The sequence below is a fragment of the Hyla sarda genome, chromosome 3, assembly GCF_029499605.1.
Source record: "Hyla sarda isolate aHylSar1 chromosome 3, aHylSar1.hap1, whole genome shotgun sequence".
NCBI lineage: Eukaryota > Metazoa > Chordata > Amphibia > Anura > Hylidae > Hyla > Hyla sarda.
The window spans coordinates 30,333,904-30,359,566 of NC_079191.1; the positions used below are offsets into that span (position 1 = coordinate 30,333,904).

Below are 25,663 nucleotides of genomic sequence, written 5' to 3' on the forward strand. Positions count from 1 at the left end.
CGGCATATAACACGCACTTTTAAAACTTAAATTTAAGGCAAAAAGTCTGCCTGCGTGCTATACGACGATAAATCTTCTGGTCACTGATTTAAAGCGGCTGCAGCAGCGTCTGCTTGTTAAGTATTAACAGCACGGCTGCGGCCACTTTAAATCAGTGACCAGCGGCATCTCCTCCCCGCTCTGTCACTTGTTTTCTCCCGCACTATCCACAGGTACTGGTGTGGTGGATAGTGCGGGAGACGCTGATTAAAATGAGCCTTACCGTGTCCGGATCTGCCCTACCTTTTAATCAGCGTCTCCCGCACTATCCACCAGTACCTGTGTATAGTGCGGGAGAACCTCCCCCCTCCCTCATCATTCACCCTTTCCCTGCTTTTTATAGTTTTGTTTATTTACCTTACCTGGTTGCGCTTTGGCAGGTCAGGTCAGGTGGAGGGTCTTGCGGGGTCAGTGACGCAGATGAGTTACGTCCTCTGCCGGCTTCTCTGTGTGGCATCACTGATGTCACTTTTCATTTCCTGTAGTCGCCGCCGAAAATTGACATCCCTGATGCTGCACAGAGAAGCCGGGAGAGGACGTAACTCATCTGCTTCACTGACCCCACAGCCCGCAAGACAGCCGAAGCGCAGACAAGTAAGGAAAGGGGAAGAGTGGTCTTCAACCTGCGGACCTCCAGATGTTGCAAAACTACAACTCCCAGCATGTCGGGACAGCAGTTGGCTGGACAATTTTTCGCATTGAGGCCCTGTGGTTTCTAGCTATGTCCCTGGAGCGTTACTGTGCTGTAATGGGTGGGGCGATCGATGTGTGGAAGAGAAATAAGCAGGCCTTGTTCAAGGATTTTGCCACCATGAGTGAAAGCTAATTTTGCTGCCCCTTGACCCCGCCAATTGGCTCTACATTTTGACAAGCCCCACATTACTACTGGGGTGACACACTGTAACAAACCTCCTCCTTATGTAATCTCCTTGCTACTGGGGTGACACACTGTAACAAACATCCTTCTCATGAAATCACTTTACTGCTGGGGTGGCAGGGTTTAGCTGGATGGGAGGGTGCTTCGGATGCTGGCTAACTTTATTGTTGCGAGCAGAGCGGCACCCCCATCAAGAGTGCCCTCTAGACAGCTGCCTATTTTGCCCATAGGCAGAGCCGGCCCTGGAAATAAAAACAATCTACAACCATAGGATATCAACCATAATCACAGCCACTGCTCAGTATTATTACGTTACTCAAATTGCAGCGATCATATCTCTCATGGGAGACAATGCACTCCTCATACTGTGAACCGTTGTATGCTGGCAGTAAATCACGGTTGCTTGTTAAAAGTTAAAAATAGCCACCCTTTTATGACGTTTTGTCAGATACCACTGATACTATCAAGGAAGCGAGGCTAATGGCTCTGAGACTGGATTTCCTGGTTTATTTAAGTTCGGTTTGTGACATTTTGGCTGACATAATCTCTTAGCGCATCACTGTGCGCCAATCATATCTCTGCTCATCGCTGACACATCATGTCACATGGCTTCCTATTATCCAGTGTATCAGCCCATTTTGCGCATGTGCCAGAACTTCAACCTTCAGAGCTACTTTGTTAATGCGCTTGTGCGGTCCGTGTACTCCGATCCATTTCCTCATCCCCGTCCTGAACTTTACGGGCATGCACCCTTATGGACTGGGACATTCCTGTGAGTACCTGATCTTACCTGCCGTAAACACCTTGCGCCTGCGCTGTGCGCTGAATTCTTCTATGCTGCCACTTTCTAGTTAGTATTGTTTGGACGGTATAAATGTATTTACCATTGGGAATCGTACAACCTGTATATACGTCAGCATCTCATCACTTATTGATTGTCCATACTTCATATGCTTCTCAGATATTAATTAAATACTGACTTGATCTATAGGGACAAGAATTATACAGATACATTTACCTATATATCTCCTGTGATATCGTTTTTCTACTTAATCATCTATAAAGCCAGGAATTGTCTAGATGCATGTACCAAAATATATATCTATTGTATTATAATTTGGATTTATCTCAGGGCTCTCAGACCCTCTAAAAAGTCAATGCTGGCAATTGTATACACTTACTGTTTTATGAATAAATATGTAAATAAATGGGCGGACACACTCAGTCCCACCTTTACACCAAATATAACCCTCCACATATAGCGGTCAAATCGTAATATTCATAATCTTGCATTTATTCCCTCATCAGTCTATATGTAAAAATGGGAGTCAAGAGAGACATCTTGTTAACTACTAACATTGGTGTAAACTAACCTTAAAAAACAATATAAAATGCTATTATAACTTATCCCCTTTAATAATAATTCCATAGAATACTAATACTTTTTGTCCACCTGCGTGGTTATTTTTAATACTTGTGACTACCCATGTAGTAACTTATTATGCCAATGGTGCTCCAATCCCTTAAAGGTGATGAGTAATGACTCTCATATATGTCAATATTAGTCATTTTCACCTCTCTTTCTCTGTAATCTGACCAGTCTAATGTAATGGCACCCTCGCTTTTGGACACCCACAAGACTTCTCCGGATGCCATCAACGAACTCCCAGCAGTGGCTGTGATTTTAACTTTTCTACTGACATCCTATGGTAGCAGATTGTTCTGTTTTTTAAAAAGAGTGGTAATTTAGATCACCATTTTAATAAGGGGGGTTTCTAGTTTAGGGTTGCCCCTTGGGGGGGTTACCCCTAAAGGCTGTTGATCAATAAATTGCCCTGGAGTCCCTCAGGGATTTTTTTTTGTTTGCCCCTCAAAATAAGTCAACTCCCACCTTGAAACAAAGGTTCTGGGTATTGTAGTCAGCAGCGTGATGGGAGTCACAGGACACAGCCATATACCACCAACACAAGCACAGAGCCTTGGAGGCCAGAGCAGGAGAAGTTTGCTATGGGGATTTGCCTTTACTGTAGACAGTTCCTGACATGGACAAAGGTGGCAACAGAGAGCACTGTGATCAGAATAGCAATGACTACACAACTTCCTCTGGAGCATGCAGCAGCTGATAAGTACTGGAAGGATTAAGATTGTTCATATTTTTCTTCTGTATTAAAATACAAAATCCTTTAAATAAACAGTTATACAAAAAAATAAGTAATTTACAAATCTGTTTAACTTTCTGGTACCAGTTGATTTGAAGGCATTTTTTTTTTGCACCTGAGTAAGTAGTTGTCCAGGAGTAAAAGAAAATTAAAAAAGTGGCAGTAGTCTATGAAATAAACTAACAAAAAGACAACGCTGACCAGTTACAATTTCTGCTGCTCCACCATCCTGCAGTCTATATTGGTCTTTGTTTGCAAGCAGAAGTAATTATATGCCATACCCGCATATGGAGCCAATCACTGGTCACAATGGTCATGCCTAGAGATGAGCGAATCGAAGTTGACGAACCCGAATTCGTTACGAATTTCATGAAAAATTTGATTCGCAACGAATACGAATATCGCCGCGATTCGATTGCGCAAATCGCTTAATTAAACTCCATTTTACAGCGTTCCAGGCTGTTGGAGACCTAAGATGGCGGATCCACATGTGAGTACATGGGGCAGGGGATTATGGGAGGGCGGGAAACAGCGGCGGGAATGAAGGTAGGCGGGCTGACCCTGAATCACATGTGAGATGCAGTCTATCAGTGTTCACTGACCCCTGTGATGTCACAGCCCCTATATAATCGGCGGCCATCTTGCCTCTCTTCATTTCATCCATGCATTCAGATGGAGAGGACGGGACTGTGTGTGTGTGAATAGCTCATACCACAGCGTTACACTGCAACTGCTAGTCACAACAGCATTAGGGAAAGGCAGGAGTGCAGAGTGCTGTGCTGTTACTCTGAGAAGGATCATTGATTGCTAAACCTCCTATTCACGTTATTGAGCATTGCAGCAGAGAGGGGCAGATAGCTGTCAGCTGCCTCATACAGATCTCCAAGCTGCCTGAACTTTCTGAAGCATCTTATCTCCTCATTTTTCAGCCAAATTGAGTTTATTTTTTTTGCTCCACAAAACTTCTGCTCCTCAGAATTGTGTGACAGAGTGCAATTTAGGGTTTAATCCCTGGATTTTTTTTTTTGTGGTGCTGCACCGTTGGGTCCTGCTGCTGTTCAGAAATACATGATTTTTCAGTGGACTGTAGTGCATTTGTACCATTTTGTACCTGTTAATCTGTCAAGGGGCTGGCTACATACTGTGCAAGTCCAAAAAATGCTATTCACCGGCTGTTTTTTAAAAAAAAAATAGTTACGCATATAAAACTGCCCTCATCAGTGCATACCGCATAGGTACATGCAAGTATTGTACCATTTAGTACCTGTTGATCTGTCAAGGTGCTCCAAACCGTCAAAGTCCAAACAATAGTATCCACCAGCTGGTGTTTTACAAAAATAAATTTTTTTCTGCGTATAGTTAGGCATATTACTGCCCTCATCAGTGTATACCGCATAGGTACATCCAAGTATTGTACCATTTAGTACCTGTTAAGCTGTCAAGGTGCTCCATACCGTCAAAGTCCAAACAATAGTATTCACCGGCTGGTGTTTTACAAAAATACAGAGTGTTTTCTGTGTATAGTTAGGCATATTACTGCCCTCATCAGTGCATACCGCATAGGTACCTCCAAGTATTGTACCATTTAGTACCTGTTAAGCTGTCAAGGTGCTCCATACCGTCAAAGTCCAAACAATAGTATCCACCGGCTGGTGTTTTACAAAAATACAGATTTTTTTCTGCGTATAGTTAGGCATATTACTGCCCTCATCAGTGCATACCCCATAGGTACATCCAAGTATTGTACCATTTAGTACCTGTTAAGTTGTCAAGGTGCTCCACACCGTCAAAGTCCAAACAATAGTATCCACAGGCTGGTGTTTTACAAAAATACAGAGTTTTTTCTGCATATAGTTACAATTATTACTGCCCTCATCAGTGCAGACCGCATAGGTACATCCAAGAATTGTACTATCTAGAACCTTTTAATCTGTCAAGGGCCTACATACTGTGAAAGGACAGCCATAAGTAATCACCTGCTGCTGTTCTAGACAAATACTGCTTAAAGAGTAGTGTAGCGCATTGTAATACCCTCATAAATGCACTAAGTATGTCAGGCAGAGAAGTGCCAGGACGTGCACAGGGGAGTGGCAGAGGCCTAAATACTTCAGGCAGAGTTGGCAGTTTGGGCGAGTGGCAGCAGGAGTCGCAGCGAGAGGCCTGAGCTCCCGTTATCAGCCAGAGGTCGTGTCTCCCGCAGCAACCCATCTGCCATCGTAGATTGGTTAACACGCTCATCCACATCATCACAAGTGACATCTGACACCCCCAGTCAACAGTCGGTGGGTTCCTCAGACACAACCCTCAGTTGGCATGGCCCGGGAGCAGTCCCTGTCCTCCCATTGCCTTTGTCCTATGCTGTTCCCTCTCCTAGAGAAGTATCTTATGCTGTGGGTTCAGCTCCACTATTTACTGAGGACGATCTAATAGAGGACAGTCAGCAGCTACTGGACAGCCAAGTAGGGGAGGAGACATGCGCCGCTTGCTCCGCTAGGCGGCCAAGTAGTGATGCAGAGAGTGACGTGGGAGGCGGTGTTGCAAGTGTTCAGGGTCCTGAAGCAGACACTGTTGGGGAACCTGAGGAGGACATCAGTGACGTGCACACAACTGTTGATGATGATGAAGCCGATCGCAATTGGGAGCCGGGTGCAGAAGGGGCTTCATCATCATCAGGAGAAGAGAGTTGCAGGTTGCCCTTGAGGCAGCAAGGCGTTAGCACGGTTGGCAGTCAGCGTGGTGGCAGTAGTGAAAATTCAGGAGCCAAATGTGCCCGGGGGAGACCACCTGCTTTGCGGCAGCCTACCTTTCCGGGAGGTAGTGGAACAGGGGTTCCTAGAGACAGCGCCAGTAGCAGTCAATTAGTGCGGACAGCGGGTGGGAAAATCAGCTACTCGTCGGTGTGGAAGTTTTTCATAAGGCATCCGGAGGAGGTTCACGTAGCCACATTCAAGATCTGTCGGCAGAAGGTGAAGCGTGGCCAGGGTCCCAATGTCGGCACCACGGCCCTGAGTCAACACATGCTTCGCCACCATAAAGCGGCCTGGGTGAACCGTGGCTCCGATGTAGTGGTCCAGCCTGCTGCATCACCCAGTGGCCATCCGCTCCCTCCTTCATCCAGCCAAGGCTCCACCACCTCAGCCGAAGAGAGCTGTGTGTCAAACCCTCCTTCTGTCGCTCCTGCTTCTCCCGCTTTTAGTCAGCCATTCCGCCAACAATCCATCGGCGAAGCCATGTCCAAGAGAAAACAGTATGCGCCCACTCATCCAACGGCGCAGAAGTTGAATGTGCTCCTGTCCAAGTTGCTGGTGTTGCAGTCCCTCCCTTTTCAAGTGGTGGACTCTGCACCTTTCAGAGAATTGATGGCTTGTGCCAAGCCGAGGTGGAGAGTCCCAAGCCGTCATTTCTTTGCGAAGAAGGCAGTACCAGCCCTGCATAAGTTTGTTCAAGAGAAGGTGGGCCAGTCCTTGAGCCTGTCGGTGTGTTCAAAAGTGCACGGCAGCGCCGACGTGTGGAGCTGTAACTACGGGTAGGGACAATACTTGTCTTTTACGGCCCATTGGGTAAATGTGGTTCCTGCACAGCCACAACAGCAACTTGGACAGGTCACACCACTTCCTCCTCCACGCTCTCGCTCCCAGGCAGTTGGTCCTGTTACAGTGTGCAACGCCGCCTCCTCATCCTCCACCGTGTCCTCGGCCTCCACTGCACGTCCAAATCTCGGTGGCCCTTCATAGTACCATGTGTGTAGGGCACGGCGGTGTCAAGCTGTTCTTCACATGGTTTGCCTTGGCGAACGGAGTCACACAGGGGAGGAACTGCTAAAGTTCATTCGTAAATAAATCCGAGTATGGCTTATTCCACGAAATCTGGAAATGGGAACCATGGTGACCGACAACGGGAAGAACATTGTGTCCGCGCTGTGACAAGGAAGTGTGAAACATGCGCCCTGCATGGCACACGTGTTGAATCTGGTTGTCAAGCACTTCCTCAAGTCTTCACCCCATTTGCAAAACATCCTGAAAATGGCAAGGAAACTGTGCATGCACTTCAGCCACTCGTACACCGCCAAGCACACCTTCTTTGAGCTCCAGCGTCAGAACGGTATCCCACAACATAGTCTTATTTGTGACGTTGCCACACGTTGGAGTTCCACCCTCCATGTGTTGGACAGATTATACGAACAAAGAAAAGCCATCACCAATTTCTTGATGATCCAAGCAGATAGGAGTACTCCCCTGTGTAACTTCAATGTGAACCAGTGGCAGCTCATACGTGACACCTGCCGTTTGCTGAGGCCCTTTGAGGAAGCCACATTATTTGTGAGTCGCCTGGATTACGCCATGAACAATGTAATTCCACTCCTACATTTTCTACAACAAATGATTGAAACCATGGCTGGTCACGGCAATGGAGACGTTGCTCCTACATCTCAAGGCTACATGAGACCTGTGGGGGCTGACCTGGAGGAGGAGGATGATGAGGGGCAGAGCGGAGCACAATTTAGGTGTGTTGAGATGGCCGGTGTTTCTAGTCTTCGGACAGGAGAGGAGGAGCAGGAGCAGCCAGAGGAGCTGGAGGGTTATGAGGAAGTTGAGACAGAGGACCCAGACACACCGTGGCAGTATGCAGTAGAGATGGAGGCAGGTAGTCCCTCAGAGTCAGTGGCGCAAATGGCACGATGCATGCTTAGTTTCTTGCGTAGTGACCCCCGAATTGTCAAAATTCGTCAGCGGGATGACTTTTGGATCTCCACCTTATTAGACCCTCGCTACCGTCCCAAAATGGGGGCCTTTTTTACACCCATTGAGAGGGAGGACAAACTGACCTACTACAGAGAGATTCTGCATAGTCAGTTGGCCATCCACTTGCAGGTCTGGCTCGGGGGGCCCTCTGCGCTCACCTTCCACTGGGTGGCTGGGGAGGGGAGGGGTGGGAGGAGCAGTACCAGCTCAATCAGCAGCAGCCTGAGTCTACAGTCGCTGATGAATAGCTTTCTTCACCCGCATAGTGAAGCAACTCATCAGCAGCAGGTAGACATGGAGCAGGACCTGAACCAGCAGGTGGTGGCATACCTTGACATGGCCATGCCAACAACCATTGAAGATCCACTGGACTTCTGGGCAGCCAAACTTGATTTATGGCCACAACTAGCAGAGTTGGAAAAGCTGTCCTGCCCGGCCAGTAGTGTGCCATCAGAGCGGGTGTTTAGTGCGGCCAGGGCCATAGTCACCCCAAGGCGAACTCGTCTGTCCACTAAAAATGTGGAGAGACTGACGTTTGTCAAGATGAATCAGGAATCGATCAGCCAGGATTTCCAGCCACCAATGCCAGATGCCTCAGAGTAGATTGACCATGCTGCTACACCAACATTTCCCAATTATGGTTGGTTATGAAACCCTCTTGGGTTATCAATTAGGGTTATGAAACCCTCTTTGCTACTGCGATTGCCTGCTCCTGGCTCATCCTGTGTCTTTCAGGAACTACTTGCCTCACTGATGCTTCTGGCCTTGGGCCTTTAATTTTTGGATGTTTAGCAGTAGCTAAATATATGCTTAATGCAAATGTCAACATTGATCTTTAAATGTAAGGGGGTTATGAAACCCTCTTGGGTACTGCGAATACCTGCTCCATACTAATTCTATGTCTTTCAGGAACTACTTGTCTCCCTGCCCTCAGGCCTTGGGCCTTCAATTTTTGGATGTTTAGCAGTAGCTAAATACATGCTTAATGCAAATTTCAACATTCATCTTTAAATGTAAGGGGTTGGTTATGAAACCCTCTTGGGTACTGCGATTGCCTGCTCCAGGCTCATCCTGTGTCTTTCAGGAACTACTTGCCTCACTGATGCTTCTGGCCTTGGGCCTTAAATTTTTTGATATTTAGCAGTAGCTAAATATATGCTTAATGCAAATGTCAACATTGATCTTTAAATGTAAGGGGTTATGAAACCCTCTTGGGTACTGCGAATGCCTGTTCCATACTCATTCTGTGTCTTTCAGGAACTACTTGCCTCCCTGCCCTCAGGCCTTGGGCCTCCAATTTTTGGATGTTTAGCAGTAGCTAAATGCATGCTTAATGCAAATTTCAACATTCATCTTTAAATGTAAGGTGATGGTTATGAAACCCTCTTGGGTACTTCGAATGACTGCTCCTGACTCATTCTGTGTCTTTCGGGAACTACTTGCCTCCCTGATGCCTCAGGCCTTGGGCCTTCAATTTTTGGATGTTTTGCAGTAGCTAAATACATGATTAATGCAAATTTCAACATTCATCTTTAAATGTAAGGGGTTGGTTATGATACCCTCTTGGGTACTGCTCCTGACTGCTCCTGACTCATTCTGTGTCTTTCAGGAAATAATTGCCTCCCCGATGCCTCAGGCCTTGGGCCTTCAATTTTTGGAAGTTTAGCAGTAGCTAATACATGCTTAATGCAAATTTCAGCTATGATCTTTAAATTCTCGGTGCTCTGCTAGGGCCTTCTCCTACCCCGCCGATGCCGATCCGAGGACCTCACTAAACCATCCAATCGGTAGTAGAGACATGCAGTGTGTAAAAAGGGCAGGGACTTAATGAACCCGAGCTTATGACCTACGCTTAGTTGTGATTCTTCTTTCCTGGCAAATAATTGCAATCCCTGATCCCTATCGCGAACGGGGTTCAGCGGGTTACCCGCACCTGTCGGTGAAAGATAGACACACGCTGGTCCGTTCAGTGTAGCGCGCGTGTTGCCCCGGACATCTGAGGGCATAACACACCTGTTATTGCTCGATCTCACAATTGATCGTGCAATGTAAGGGGTTATTAAAGCCTCTTGGGTACTGCTGATGCCTACTCCTGACTGCTCCTCTGTCTTTCAGGAACTACTTGAATTCATGATGCTTCTGGGCTTGGGCCTTTAATTTTAGGATTATTGAAATACATACATATATGCTTAAAGGGGTATTCCAGGCCAAAACTTTTTTTATATATCAACTGGCTCCGGAAAGTTAAACAGATTTGTAAATTACTTTGATTAAAAAATCTTAATCCTTGCAATAGTTATTAGCTTCTGAAGTTGAGTTGTTTTTTTCTGTCTAACTGCTTTCTGATGACTCACGTCCCGGGAGCTGTGCAGTTCCTATGGGGATATTCTCCCATCATGCACAGCTCCCGGGACGTGACATCATCATTGAGCAGTTAGACAGAAAACTTCAGAAGCTAATAACTATTGAAAGGATTAAGATTTTTTAATAGAAGTAATTTACAAATCTGTTTAACTTTCCGGAGCCAGTTGATAAATATAAAAAAGTTTTTGCCTGGAATACCCCTTTAATTTAAATTTCAATATTTATGGTGCAATGTATGGGGTTATTAAACCCTCTTGGGTAGTGTTTTTTTCAGATTTTCTGATAATTATCACAATAATAAACTTGAATTTTCCACAATAATAACCATTATACCATTGAACGATTGTTGCGTGTGATTTTTTAAGTAAAAGTTTCAAAAAACAATACGCAGAGGGATGAACTCTGCTTCTTTATTTCATAAAAAATTATTTTATAGAAGAATGTCTTTTGGTGGTCCACCGTCCTGCATAATAGAGTCTTCTGGACTCTTGGATATGCGCTTGTTCTTAAACAAAGGTACAAAAACCAAACATGGCCAGTCAGGGCTATGGAGACGTTGCGCCTACATCTTACGGCCACATGAGCCCTGTGGGTATTTGTGAGATTAGGTCCTTTGTACCCACACCGCGGGGTCCGAGACACAAATTTCGATTTAAATTTCAAATAAAAAAATCACACATTTCAATGGTCTCCTCATGCTGCAGCCAAAGCCAGGCTGCGTCATTCTGGTAATATATAGAGAGCACTCGCTGTCCTAAATTTTCGTTAAAATTTTTCGTAAAAAATATTTGTCTTTTTTATGAGGGATTGTGAAGCTTTGGTGCGTACTCATGCATCAGCCAACTCCAGCCTGTGTCATTCAGGCAATATATGGTTTACTGATGGCGCTGCTGGGCCTGGGTCTGGGAATTTCAAATGTTCTCATAGGTAGCACCAGCTATCCAAAAGTCTTCTTCAAAAATTTCTACAATTGTTGTGTTTTTTTGGAGGGATTGTGAAGCCCTAGTGTGTACTCAGGCATCAGTCAACTCCAGGCTGTGTCATTCAGGCAATATATAGGTAGCACCCACTGTCCTAAATATTCTTAAAATTATTTGAAAAATGGTTGTTTTTTCTTTGGGATTCTGAAGCCCTGGTGTGTACTCAATGCTGCTTCCTGCTACACTCTGTCAGCCCGTTGGTCCTGCGACAGTGTGCTACTCCGCCTCCACATCCTCCACTGTGTCTTAAGCCTCCACGGCCCGGACAAGTCTCAGTGCCCCTTCAGCATACCATGTGTGCAGGTCACGGCGGTGTCACGCTGTTCTTCACATGGTTTGCCTTTGCGAGAAGTCTTGGAAACAATGGCCGGTAAGGGCAATGGAGATGTTGAGCCTAAATCTCACGGCCACATGAGCCCTGTGGGGGCTTGTTGGATTTGATCCTTTGTACCTACACGCTAGGGTCCGGGACACGCAAAGGTTGTTTTAAATTTAAAATAAAAAAATGATGGCGCTGCTGGGCCTGGGTCTGGGAATTTCAAATTTTCTCATGGGTAGCACCCGCTATCCAAAATCTTTTTCAAAAATTTCTAATATTGTGGTGTTTTTTGGGGGGATTGTGAAGCCCTGGTGTGAACTTGTGCTTCAGCCAACTCCAGGCTGTGTCATTCAGGCTATATATGAGTTACTGATGCCGCTGTGGGGCCTGGGTCTGGGAATTTCAAATTTTCTCATAGGTGGCACCTGCTATCCAAAATCTTTTTCAAAAATTTCTAAAATTGTGGTGTTTTTGGCGGGGATTGTGAAGCCCTGGTGTGTACTCGTGCATCAGCCAACTCCAGGCTGTGTCATTTAGGCAACATATGGGTTACTGATGCCGCTGTGGGGCCTTGGTCTGGGAATTTCAAATTTTCTCATAGGTAGCACCCGCTATCCAAAATCTTCGGTTTAAATTTCTTAATTCATCTTCTAATATTAGGGATTGTGAAGGCCTAGTGCCTACTCATGCTGCTGGCAACTCCGGGCTGTGCCATTCATCCACTATATGGTCTCCTCATGCTGCCAACACCTCCATGCTGTGTCATTCAGCCACTATATGGTGTCCTCATGCTTCAGCCTCATCCAAGCTGTGTCATTCAGCCACTATATGGTGTCCTCATGCTGCCAACACCTACACGCTGTGCCATTCAGCCACTATATGGTCTCCTCATGCTGCCAACACCTCCACGCTATGCCATTCAGTCACTATATGGTCTCCTCATGCTGACAACACCTCCACACTGTGTCATTCAGTCCCTTTATGGTGTCCTCATGCTGCCAACACCTCCACGCTATGCCATTCAGTCACTATATGATCTCCTCATGCTGACAACTAGTGTTGAGCGGCATAGGCCATATTCGAATTCACGAATATTCGCGAATATATGGACGAATATTCGTCATATATTCGCGAATATTCGCATATTCGTTATATTCTCGTTTTATTTTCGCATATGCGAATATTCGCATATGCGAAAATCAACATATGTGAATATTAGCATATTCAAAATTAACATACGCGAAAATTCGCATATGCAAAAATTAGCATATGCGAATTTTCGCATATGCGAATTTTCGCACGCCAGTCTCACACAGTAGTAATACAGCTTTCTTTACACCACACAAGCTGGAAGCAGAGAGGGGTGATCACTGTGATGTGTACTGTGAAAAAAAAAACAACGAATATTCGTAATTACGGAAATATAGCGCTATATTCGCGGAATTCGCGAATATGCGATATTCGCGAATAATATTCGAATTGCGAATATTCGTGAGCAACACTACTGACAACACCTCCACACTGTGTCATTCAGTCCCTTTATGGTGTCCTCATGCTGCCAACACCTCCACACTATGCCATTCAGCCACTATGTGGTGTCCTCATGCTGCCAACAACTCCACGCTGTGTCATTCAGCCACTATATGGTCTCCTGACACTGATGCCACCACCAGGCTCTGTAATTGTGCTGCGGTGCAGCACTGATTCTAAAAGTGATACCGGTAATCTGCATGTTATTCTGAATAACAGTATTATTTCAGGTGGTGGAGTCTGTCTGTATGTAAGAAGTGGTATGAAAGTCAGTGTGAACGATGCCATAGTGTGTGATGATTCTGAGGATGTGGAATCACTGTGGGTAGAATTACAAAAGGAGGGAAATACTGAAAAAATAATATTTGGTGTAATCTACAGACCCCCTAATATCACTGAAGAGATAGAAGGTCGGCTGTATAAACAAATAGAGAGGGCCGCCCGGGCAGGTACAGTGGTAATAAAGGGAGATTTTAACTATCCAGATATAGATTGGGGCCGGGGGCTGGCTAAAACTACAGAGGGGAGAAAATTCCTAAATTTATTGCAGGATAATTTTATGGGCCAGTTTGTGGAGGACCCAACAAGAAGTGATGCCTTGTTGGATCTGATCATTTCCAACAACGCAGAGCTGGTTGGTAATGTAACTGTGCGGGAAAACCTTGGTAATAGCGACCACAATATAGTTACTTTGACTTAAAATGTAGAAAACAAAGACAGGCGGGGAAGGCAAAAACATATAACTTTAAAAAGGCAAATTCCCTGGGCTGAGAGCTGCACTACAGGACATAGACTGGGGGGAGGTGTTCTCAAATACTGATAGAGAAGGTAAATGGGACATCTTTAAATCAACTCTAAATAACTATACAGCTAAATATATACCAAAGGGGAACAAATATAAACGATTAAAACTAAATCCTACATGGCTGACAAATGAGGTTAAAAGAGCAATAAACAACAAAAAAATTGCCTTCAAAAAATTCAAATCTGATGGGTCAGCGATAACATTTAAACAGTACAAGGAGCTTAATAAAATCTGTAAAAATGTAATAAAAACAGCAAAAATTCTAAATGAGAGACAGGTGGCCAAAGAAAGCAAAACTAATCCTAAATATTTTTTTAGATATATAAATACAAAAAAACCAAGGACAGAGCATGTAGGACCCCTTAATAATGATAATGGGGAGGTTGTCACGGGCGATCAAGAGAAGGCGGAGCTACTGAATGGGTTCTTTAGTTCTGTATACACTATGGAAAAAGGAGCTGACATTGGCCAGGTCAGTGCTGGTAACACATCATGTAATGTACTGAACTGGCTTAATGTAGAGATGGTACAAGGTAAGTTAAGTAAAGTAAATGTAAGCAAATCTCCAGGGCCGGATGGACTACACCCAAGAGTTCTTAGAGAGGCAAGTTCAGTAATATCTGTACCCTTGTTCATGATATTTAGAGATTCTCTGGTGTCTGGTATTGTGCCAAGGGACTGGCGCAAGGCAAATGTGGTACCAATCTTCAAGGAGGGCTCTAGGTCTTCGCCAGGCAATTATAGACCGGTAAGTCTAACGTGCATTGTGGGTAAATTGTTTGAAGGACTTATAAGGGATTACATACAGAAATACATAGGGGATAATAGTATTATAAGTGATAGCCAGCATGGGTTTACTAAGGATAGAAGTTGTCAAACCAATCTAATTTGCTTTTATGAAGAGGTGAGTAGAAGCCTTGACAGAGGAATGGCTGTGGATATAGTGTTTCTGGATTTTGCTAAATCGTTTGATACTGTCCCTCACAGACGTCTGACAGGTAAGTTAAGGTCCTTGGGCTTGGAAACTTTAGTTTGTAACTGGATTGAACACTGGCTCATGGATCGTACCCAGAGAGTGGTGGTCAATGATTCGTACTCTGATTGGTCCCCGGTTATTAGTGGTGTACCCCAAGGTTCAGTACTGGGCCCGCTGCTGTTTAATTTATTTATCAATGATATAGAGGATGGTATTAACAGCTCTGTTTCTATCTTTGCAGATGACACCAAGCTTTGTAGCACGGTCCAGTATATAGAGGATGTGCATAAGTTACAAGATGACTTGGATAGACTAAGTGTCTGGGCATCCACTTGGCAAATGAGGTTCAATGTGGATAAATGTAAAGTTATGCATCTGGGTACTAATAACCTGCATGCGTCGTATGTCTTAGGGGGGATTAAACTGGCAGAGTCACTGGTAGAGAAGGATCTGGGTGTACTTGTAGATCACAGACTACAGAATAGCATGCAATGTCAGGCTGCTGCTTCCAAAGCCAGCAGGATATTGTCATGTATAAAAAGAGGCATGGACTCGAGGGACAGGGACATAATACTCCCCCTTTATAAAGCATTGGTACGGCCTCACCTGGAATATGCTGTTCAGTTTTGGTCGCCTGTTCATAAAAGGGACACTGCGGAGTTGGAAAGGGTGCAGAGACGCGCGACTAAACTAATATGGGGCATGGAACATCTTAGCTATGAGGAGCGATTAAAGGAGTTACAATTGTTTAGTCTTGAGAAGAGACGTTTAAGGGGGGGATATGATAAACGTATATAAGTATATAAATGGCCCATACAAAAATATGGAGAAAAACTGTTCCAGGTTAAAGCCCCCCAAAGGACGAGGGGGCACTCCCTCCGTCTGGAGAAGAAAAGGTTTAGTCTAAAGGGGCGACACGCCTTCTTTACCTTGAGGACTGTGAATTTATGGAACGGTCTACCTCAGGAACTGGTCACAGTAGGAACAATTAACAGCTTTAAAACAGGGTTAGATACATTCCTGGAACAAAATAACATTAATGCTTATGCAGAATTATAAAACTACATCCCTTTCCCTTATCCCCTTACAACCTTCCCTTCAATTCCCTGGTTGGACTTGATGGACGTATGTCTTTTTTCAACCATACTAACTATGTAACTATGTAACTAACCCAGCACACTCCATATGCATTTTAGAACACAGAAAAGTGTTCTATACCCCTATAGAGGCTGTATGTAGGCTAGAAATAGCCTTTTTTAATATAGATTTGCCGCGAAAAAATTTGGATCGAAACAAACTTTTTCTGAAAATTCGACAAATCGGCCGAATCGAATTTTTGAAAAGATTGCTCATCTCTAGTCATGCCAATGGCAGTACATATGGCTCATCATTGTCTTTTTGTTATTGTGCCATATATGCCTCTCCCAGCTTTTCTCTATCACCCCTTCAGTGATAAACACTGCTCTCCTCAATGTCTAAATCCAAAAGCCTAAAGTACATACTGTCTGTCTGCCGTTCATCTGCTTTGCTGTGAGCATGTTCACACTTGTTCGCCACATTAAGTGCAGTTTTTGCTGCTTGATCATTCCATTCCTTAAAGAAAAGAATACACATAGAAACCATTAACCTCCATGGAAAAAAGCAAAACAGATACAGTAACATACAATGTGCTGTCTGTAACCTTTTCGCAGGAACTTCAGAAGGAAAATAAGTTAATGGGTCTGATTTCTGACAGCTCCAGAATTAATAGTAAGTAAATTAAAGCATTCAGATAAACACAAACTGACTGGCCACTTTATTAGGTTGCTGGTCCTGGATCTTTTGGCTTCATTCTTGGTGCTGGAAATATTCCTCAGAGATTTTACTCCACATGGACATGATGACATCACACAGTTCCTCAATAATGGACATGATGACATCACACAGTTCCTCCATATGGACATGATGACATCACACAGTTCCTCCATATGGATATGATGACATCACACAGTTCCTCAATATGGACATGATGACATCACACAGTTTCTCTATATGGACATGATGACATCACACAGTTCCTCTATATGGACATGATGACATCACACAGTTCCTCCATATGGACATGATGACATCACACAGTTCCTCCATATGGACATGATGACATCACACTGTTCCTCCATATGGATATGATGACATCACACAGTTCCTCCATATGGTCATGATGACATCACACAGTTCCTCCATATGGACATGATGACATCACACAGTTCCTCAATATAAACATGACTACATCACACAGTTCCTTTATATGGACATGATGACATCATACAGTTCCTTTGTATGGACATGGTGACATCACACAGTTCCTCCATATGGACATGATGACATCACACAGTTCCTCCATCTGGACATGATTACATCACACAGTTCCTCCATATGGACATGATGACATCACACAGTTCCTCCATATGGACATGATTACATCACACAGTTCCTTTATATGGACATGATGACATCACACAGTTCCTCCATATGGACATGATGACATCACACAGTTCCTCCATATGGACATGATGACATCACACAGTTCCTTCATATGGACATGATGACATCACACAGTTCCTCCATATGGACATGATGACATCACACAGTTCCTCCATATGGACATGATGACATCACACATTTCCTCCATATGGACATGATGACATCACACAGTTCCTCCATATGGACATGATGACTTCACACACTTCCTCCATATGGACATGACAACATCACACAGTTCCTCCATATGGACATGATGACATCACACAGTTCCTCCATATGGACATGATGACATCACACAGTTCCTCCATATGGACATGATGACATCAAACAGTTCCTCCATATGGACATGATGACATCACACAGTTCCTCCATATGGACATGATGACATCACACAGATCCTCCATATGGACATGATGACATCATACAGTTCCTCCATATGGACATGATGACATCACACAGTTAGTCCATATGGACATGATGACATCACACAGTTCCTCCATATGGACATGATGACATCACACAGTTCCTCTATATAGACATGATGACATCACACAGTTCCTCCATATGGACATGATGACATCACACAGTTCCTCCATATGGACATGATGACATCACACAGTTCCTCTATATAGACATGATGACATCACACAGTTCCTCCATATGGACATGATGACATCACACAGTTAGTCCATATGGACATGATGACATCACACAGTTCCTCCATATGGACATGACATCACACAGTTCCTCCATATGGACATGATGACTTCACACAGTTCCTCCATATGGATATGATGACATCACACAGTTCCTCCATATGGACATGATGACATCACACAGTTCCTCCATATGGACATGATGACATCACATAGTTCCTTCATATGGACATGATGACATCACATAGTTGTTGCAGATTTGTCGGCTGCACATCCATGATGAGAATCACCGGTTCCACCACATCCCAGCGTTGATCCAGTGGATGAGATCTGGTGACTGTGTAGGCCATTGGAGACCAGTGACCTCATTGTCCTGTATGAGATGATGTCATGTGACCTCATTGTATTGTATGAGATGATGTCATGTGACCTCATTGTCCTGTATGAGATGATGTCATGTGACATAGGGCATTATCCTGCTGGAAGATGGGTCCACTGTGGTCATACAGGGATGGACATGGTCAGTAACAATACTCAGGTAGGCTGTGGTGTTTATACCAGGATCAATTGGTACTAAGGGGCCGAAAGTGTTCCAAGAAAATGTCCCCCACACCATTACACAAGCCTGAACCTGATACAAGGCAGGAGGGATCCATGCTTTCATGTTGTTTACACCAAATTCTGACCCTGCCATCTGAATGATAGAGCTGGAATCGAGACTCATCAGACCAGGTAATATTCTTCCAGTCTTTCATTGTGCAATTTTGGTGCCTGTGTGAATTGTATCCTCAGTAGTGTTGCTCGCGAATATTCACAATTCGAATATTATTCGCGAATATCGCATATTCGCGAATTCGTGAATTTCGCGAATATAGCGCTATATATTCGTAATTACGAATATTCGTTTTTTATTTTTTTATTTTTATTTTTTCTTCACAGTACACATCACAGTGATCCCCCCTCTCTGCTTCCAGCTTGTGTGGTGTAAAGAAGGCTGTAATACTACTGTGTGAGACTGGCGTGCGAAAATTCGCATATGCGAAAATAAGCATATGCTAATTTTGTATGTGTTAATATTCACATATGTTAATTTTCGCATACGCGAATATTCGCATATGCGAAAATAAAACGAGGATATAACGAATATGCGAATATATGACGAATATTCGTCCATATATTCGCGAATATTCGCGAATTCGAATATGGCCTATGCCGCTCAACACTAATCCTCAGTTTCCTGTTCTTAGCTGACAGGAATGGTGCCCAGTGTAGTCTTTGCTGTTGTAGCCCATCTTCCCTAAGGTTAGACCTGTTTTATATTCAGAGATGATATTATGTATACTTTGGATGTAACCAGTGGTTATTTGAGTTACTGTTACCTTTCTATCACTTCAAGTCAGTCTGCCCATTCTCCTCTGACCTCAACAAGCTATTTTTTTTCCACACAACTGCTGCTCACTGGATATTTTCTCTTTTTCTGATTGTTCTCTGTAAACCTTAGAGATGGTTGTGTGTGAAAATATCAGTAGATCAGCAGTTTCGGGAATACTCAGACCAGGCTGTCTGCCACCAACAGCCATGCCACCAAAGTCACTTAAATGCCCTTTCTTTCCTCAGTTTGAACTTCAGAGGCTGTCTTGACTACATCTACATGCCTAAATGCATTGAGTTTCTGCCATGTGATTGGCTGATTAGGTTTTTGTTGATTGGCTGATTAGGTTTTTGAGTTATCAAGCAATTGAACAGGTGTACCTAATAAAGGGGCCGGTGGGAGTATATCTATCTTAATACATCTACTCCAAACTGCAAAATAAAAGATAAAGAAAAAAATGCAAAAGAAATAAATGAGGACGGACTAGATGGACCAGGTGGGCTTCCCCTTAATACACCTATCCGAATCTTTACTGGTCTCTCACCATACAATAATCGCATAGTCAGCTTTGAAGAATACAGAAAGAGCAGAAACCTATGGGGATGACTTACCATTTTCAGCATGTTGTTCGGAGCGGGTTTCACCTGTCCTCGTAGCTCATTGTGCCTGTCGACAATGTATTTTCTTATGTGTGCATGTTCACACAGATGTTTTTTGTAGGCTTCTTTCTGCAGAACAAACCAAACAAGGGTTATAAATAAATGGGGATAATACCTAGAAATACTCCACAATCCCAACCCATTGACAAAATATTAATGAAACAGAGCAGAGCAACTCAAAGGGGGACCTTAAAAGGAAGACCAGGGGGTAGCAAGGAAAGGACATCTTCTTGTTGTATATAGTGATGAGCGGCATAGGCCATATTCGAATTCGCGATATTTCGCAAATATATGGACGAATATTCGTCATATATTCGGGAAATTTGCATGTTCACAATAAATTTATGCACATATGTGAAAATATATGCGCATATTCGCGAATATTTAGCCCTCCCTTATTTAATGGTATAGGGAACTAATGGGCTAGTCGTGCATTAACTCTTTGACTTTGTGCCAATCTAAACCAATAGGCCCATTGTGGTCTATGGGGATCTCACAGTATGTAAAACTTTAAGATAAGCTGGAAGATCCTGGCAGGGCAGTGAATGGGAGACCCCAGTGGTGGTTCAAGTCCTGGGGTGGGACACAGCATTGTGGTTAAAGGGATACTCTGGCCCTGAAACATCTTATTCCCTCTCCAAAGGAGAGGGGATAAGATGTCTCACTGTGGGGCTCCTGTTGCTGGGGACCCCTGCAATCTTGTGTTTGCCACCCACCTGTTTGAGCTGTCATGCCCCCTGCCATAGATTTGCATAGCAGGGGTGGGGGCTGACATCACACAGGGGCAGAGTCGTTATGACTCCATCCCCATGGTCGCCACCCGGCTGTTTGTGAGCTGGCACTGCGGCATGCAGCTCAAACAGGTGGGTGGCGAACCCACCCACCTGTTTGAGGGAAGGGGATAAGATGTTTCAGGGCCGAAGTACGCCTTTAAACTTTACTTTCCTGGAAAAGTTGCTGAGTTGCCCATAGCAACCAATAAGATCGCTTCTTTCATTTTTCACAAAGCCTCTGCAAAATGAAAGAAGTGATCTGATTGGTTGCTATGGGCAACTGGACAGGTTTTGATAAATCTCCCTCTATGGGGGAGATTCATCAAAACCAGTGTAGAGGAAGAGGGGTGCAGTTGCCCATAGCAACCAATCAGATTGCTTCTTTTATTTTTCAAAGGCCTTGTTAAAAATGAAAGAAGCAATCTGATTGGTTGCTATGGGCAACTGCCCCACTCTTCCTCTACACTGGTTTTGATAAATCTCCTCCTATGTTCCTTAACCTTCCATTCATTCATTCATACCCAGCCTTACACATTACATCTAGTTTCAATTAACCCCCATGGGGGAGATTTATCAATATAGAAGCAGCTTTTTATGCATTTTTTATATTTTTTTTTTGCATTCTATTCGACGGCTGTGCGCCTTATTTACAAAAAAGGTGCACAGACTTGATAAATATCGAATATTTTTTTTATTACCTAAGAAAGCGCTTGGAGTTTTCCACAGAGCATTTTTTCCACAGAGCATTTTTTAAACCACCCCCACAATCTAAAAACCAGGAAACAGTATGGGCAACACACAATACTTCCTTGTCAAAGGTCTAGATAATTCAGCCACACGTTGCTATTTATAGGAGCTTTAAAAAAATGAAAACTGATAGCTTATTACAGCACATGCTGATAGCGGCCCGCACCGTGATTCCCAGACTGTGGCGCTCACCCCAACCGCCCACCTTTTCGTCCTTGCTTCAGGAAATTTCCCGTATATGTAGATTGGAAGAACTACTTGCTAACTCTAAACGTCAACACAACAAATTCCGGTCCGTTTGGGGCCCCTGGCTCTCTTTCCTGTCATCGCCGGAGTTTGATTCCCTGCACTTGGGGCACTAACGTGGCCAATCCGACACCACAGTGGCCTGCTCTCCTCATGTCTGTTGCTGCTACCGATCTGGAGGAGGGCCGAGCTGACCCAGTCCATGAGGTATGTGTCTCCAGAAGTGACCTGCTTCTTCTTACTTCTTCTCTTTCCTCTCCCTTTCTCTCCCCCCCCCCCCCCCCCCCCGCCTATTTCTTTCCCCTTTTATTGTGCTTCACATACTTCTCTCCCTCTTGGTACCTAAGAATAGATGGTACTACTCTATAGCCTAGCTAATACGGATTGCTACCCACATGGCCCCTTGACAGTATATACCATGCGCAGTTTTTCACCTGATTCAGCTTGGCGAGGTGGCTTTTTCTCCATAAACCCTGCATTTTACTTTATCTAGTGATAGTATATATGACTGTTTCTTGTTTTGCAAGGGTACACAGACTAATCTGGAGAGACTGTTTTCTGATGTATGGTACCTGTTACTATGAGTAAACATCTTGATCTACTGATTGTTCTTTTCGTTGAAAACAATAAAACTTTATTTTGAAAAAAGAAATGAAAACATTGAAGTAATAAAAAAAACAACAAAAAAGGGTTTGGCTTTTTACATGGAAAATTAGACTCTATGAATTATGAATTAACACATGTGGAATTATATGCATAACAAAAAAGTGTGAAACAACTATATTCTAGGTTCTTCAAAGTAGCCACCTTGTGCTTTGATTACTGCTTTGCACACTCTTGGCATTCTCTTATTGAGATACAAGAGGTAGTCACCTGAAATGGTTTTCACTTCACAGATGTGCTGGTGTGGAGGAGAAGGTGTGGTGGTGTGGGGGGGGCTTTGCTGGTGACACTGTTGGGGATTTATTCTGAAGGCATATTGAACCAGCATGGCTACCACAGCATCTTGCAGCGGCATGCTATTCCATCCGGTTTGCGTTTAGTTGGACCATCATTTATTTTTCAACAGGACAATGACCCCAAACACACCTCCAGGCTGTGTAAGGGCTATTTGACCAAGAAGGAGAGTGATGGGTGCTGCGCCAGATGACCTGGCCTCCACAGTCACCGGACCTGAACCCAATCGAGATGGTTTGGGGTGAGCTGGACCGCAGAGTGAAGGCAAAAAGGGCCAACAAGTGCTAAGCATCTCTGGGAACTCCTTCAAGACTGTTGGAAGACCATTTCAGGTGACTACCTCTTGAAGCTCATCAAGAGAATGCCAAGAGTGTACAAAGCAGTAATCAAAGCAAAAGGTGGCTACTTTGAAGAACCTAGAATATGACATATTTTCAGTTGTTTCACACTTTTTTGTTATGTCTACAATTCCATATGTGTTAATTCATAGTTTTGATGCCTTCAGTACGAATCTACAATTTTCATAGTCATGAAAATAAAGAAAACTCTGAATGAGAAGGTGTGTCCAAACTTTTGGTCTGTACTGTACATATATATATATATATATACACCCCCCCCCCCCCCCGCGCGCTGGCGCATATATATATATATATATATATATATATATATATATATATGTATATACCCCCGCTGGCATATATATATATATATATATATATATATGCAAAGTCCAGGAATCATAGCACCAATAGGTCAAGGATCTTCATAAGCTGGTTTCTTTATTCACCCCAAAAGTTACAACGTTTCGGCAACAATAGCCTTTATCAAGCATAACATCATTCTTAAAAGTGCACATATATATATACAGCAAGTGCATTTCATTGGATACAACTCGTGTTGTGAATGTGTAATTATCCAACACCACACCTCCTTTCAGATCCCATTGGGAATCCATCTTGTCAATCATAGTGAAGACTCAGTTGTCATAGCAACATTACATATACAAAACAATCAATATACATAAATACTGATCGGTGTCATAAAAACCTGTGTAAATACATAAGATTAGGAAGATAACTTCACTATCAGCCATTTAACCATCGTGGTCGCTTCATCTGCCAGCCGATCGCAACCATCGCTGCCACATTCAGTTAATGTAGATGTTTGTAAACAAAGCATCTGCGCATGCGTCAGAAGACTGTCAAGCCCATGACTACATCATATCCGCCTCCGATCGCTCAACGCATTACGAGCCAATCAGGTGCGGAGCTGTCCTTACCCGTACACATCACTGTCTACCCACTGCGGCTGCGCCGGTGGGCCCGGCGACCGCGTCATCATATATGACGTATTGCGGTCAATCCTGTCGGTCCGCGCATGCGCAGTGGGTATCGGGTCCATATTATTAGCGTATCAATAGCTTATCTATGGGCGAAAAGTATTATAGTCAGAAGAATGTGCAGAAATTACTTTATTCTTATATACCAGATATCAAAACAAATATTAAACCATATTGGTAATACTATAAAGCAGGATGGTTTATAGTATTACCAATATGGTGAAAGCATTTATTGTGTCTTGCCTTACCGTGTTCCTACCTGCTCCTTGACCTGACCTTGCTCCTGTGCTGTCTGCCTACTGACCTCTTGCTATGTCCCTGTTCTCGCTACCGTGCTGCCAGCCGTGACCTTCTGCTATCCTGACTACAAGTTGCCATATTCCTCCTGTACCCCATTTTCTCCTAAGCAGCCTGTGTGGATGAGTCATGTCAGGGGTAGCGACCTGGGTGTTGCCTGCTGCAGCAAGTCCATCACGCTTTTCAGCGAGCTCTGGTGAAAACTTAGACTCCTTAGACTCTGCTCCCTGACATGGCTCAAGCCATCACTTACACAGACTCAGTGGATCTACTACCTCCTTGCTGCTAACAGTTTCCTTGCAACAATTTCTCAGATTCACCAGCCTCTGCTGCTCTCTTCCATCTCTGAAGGTTCATAACACTTCCTAGTCAGTGTATACCATCCTTGTTACGCCGAGCGCTCCGGGTCCCTGCTCCTCCCCGGAACGCTTGCGGCGTCTCTCTCTCTGCAGTGCCCCGGTCAGATCCGCTCGCTCGCGAATTGCGCCCGCTCGCGAATCGCATCCCAAGTCACTTACCCGTAACGGTCCCCGGCTGTCACTTCCTGCCGCGCGCGGCTCCGATCCTTAGGGCGCGCGCGCGCCAGCTCTCTAAGATTTAAAGGGCCAGCGCACCAGTGATTGGTGCCTGGCCCAATCAGCCTAATTAGCTTCCATCTGCTCCCTGGCTATATTACCTCACTTCCCCTGCACTCCCTTGCCGGATCTTGTTGCCTTGTGCCAGTGAAAGCGTTTAGTGTTGTCCAAAGTCTGTGTTCCAGATCTTCTGCTATCCACATTGACTACGAACCTTGCCGCCTGCCCCGACCTTCTGCTACGTCTGACCTTGCCTCTGCCTAGTCCTTCTGTCCCACGCCTTCTCAGCAGTCAGCGAGGTTTAGCCGTTGCCGGTGGATACGACCTGGTTGCTACCGGCGCAGAAAGACCATCCCGCTTTGCGGCGGGCTCTGGTGAATACCAGTAGCATCTTAGAACCGGTCCACCGACACGGTCCACGCCAATCCCTCGCTGACACAGAGGATCCACATCCAGCCAGCCGAATCGTGACAGTAGATCTGGCCATGGATCCCGCTGAGGTGCCGCTGCCAAGTCTCGCTGACCTACCCACGGTGGTCGCTCAGCAATCGCAGCAAATTGCCCAACAAGGACAGCAGCTGTCGCAGTTGACCGCCACTTTACAGCAACTTCTGCCACTGCTACAGCAGCAACCATCTCCTCCGCAAACTCCTGCACCTCCTCCACAGCGAGTGGCCGCTCCTAGCCTCCGCTTGTCCCTGCCGGACAAATTTGATGGGGACTCTAGA

At 44.5% G+C, this 25,663-nt stretch overlaps 1 protein-coding gene across 7 annotated transcripts in view; it reads right to left on the bottom strand.

The window, feature by feature from the left end:
* The window catches only part of LOC130360524 (cysteine-rich secretory protein 3-like), a 51,291-nt gene that overhangs the window by 19,438 nt on the left and 6,190 nt on the right, over positions 1-25,663 (bottom strand). For 3 of the 7 annotated variants that reach the window (XM_056563037.1, XM_056563036.1, XM_056563041.1), the window contains 2 exons: positions 19,954-20,070; positions 16,294-16,384 (listed from right to left, as the gene is read on the bottom strand). In XM_056563037.1, the coding sequence (XP_056419012.1) occupies positions 16,294-16,384; positions 19,954-20,070 (208 nt within the window). Of the gene's footprint in view, positions 1-16,293; positions 16,385-19,953; positions 20,071-20,717; positions 20,866-20,885; positions 20,971-21,726; positions 21,847-22,201; positions 22,324-25,663 lie in introns of those variants that run through there. The other 4 variants (XM_056563038.1, XM_056563042.1, XM_056563039.1 and 1 more) reach the window with 4 other exon arrangements.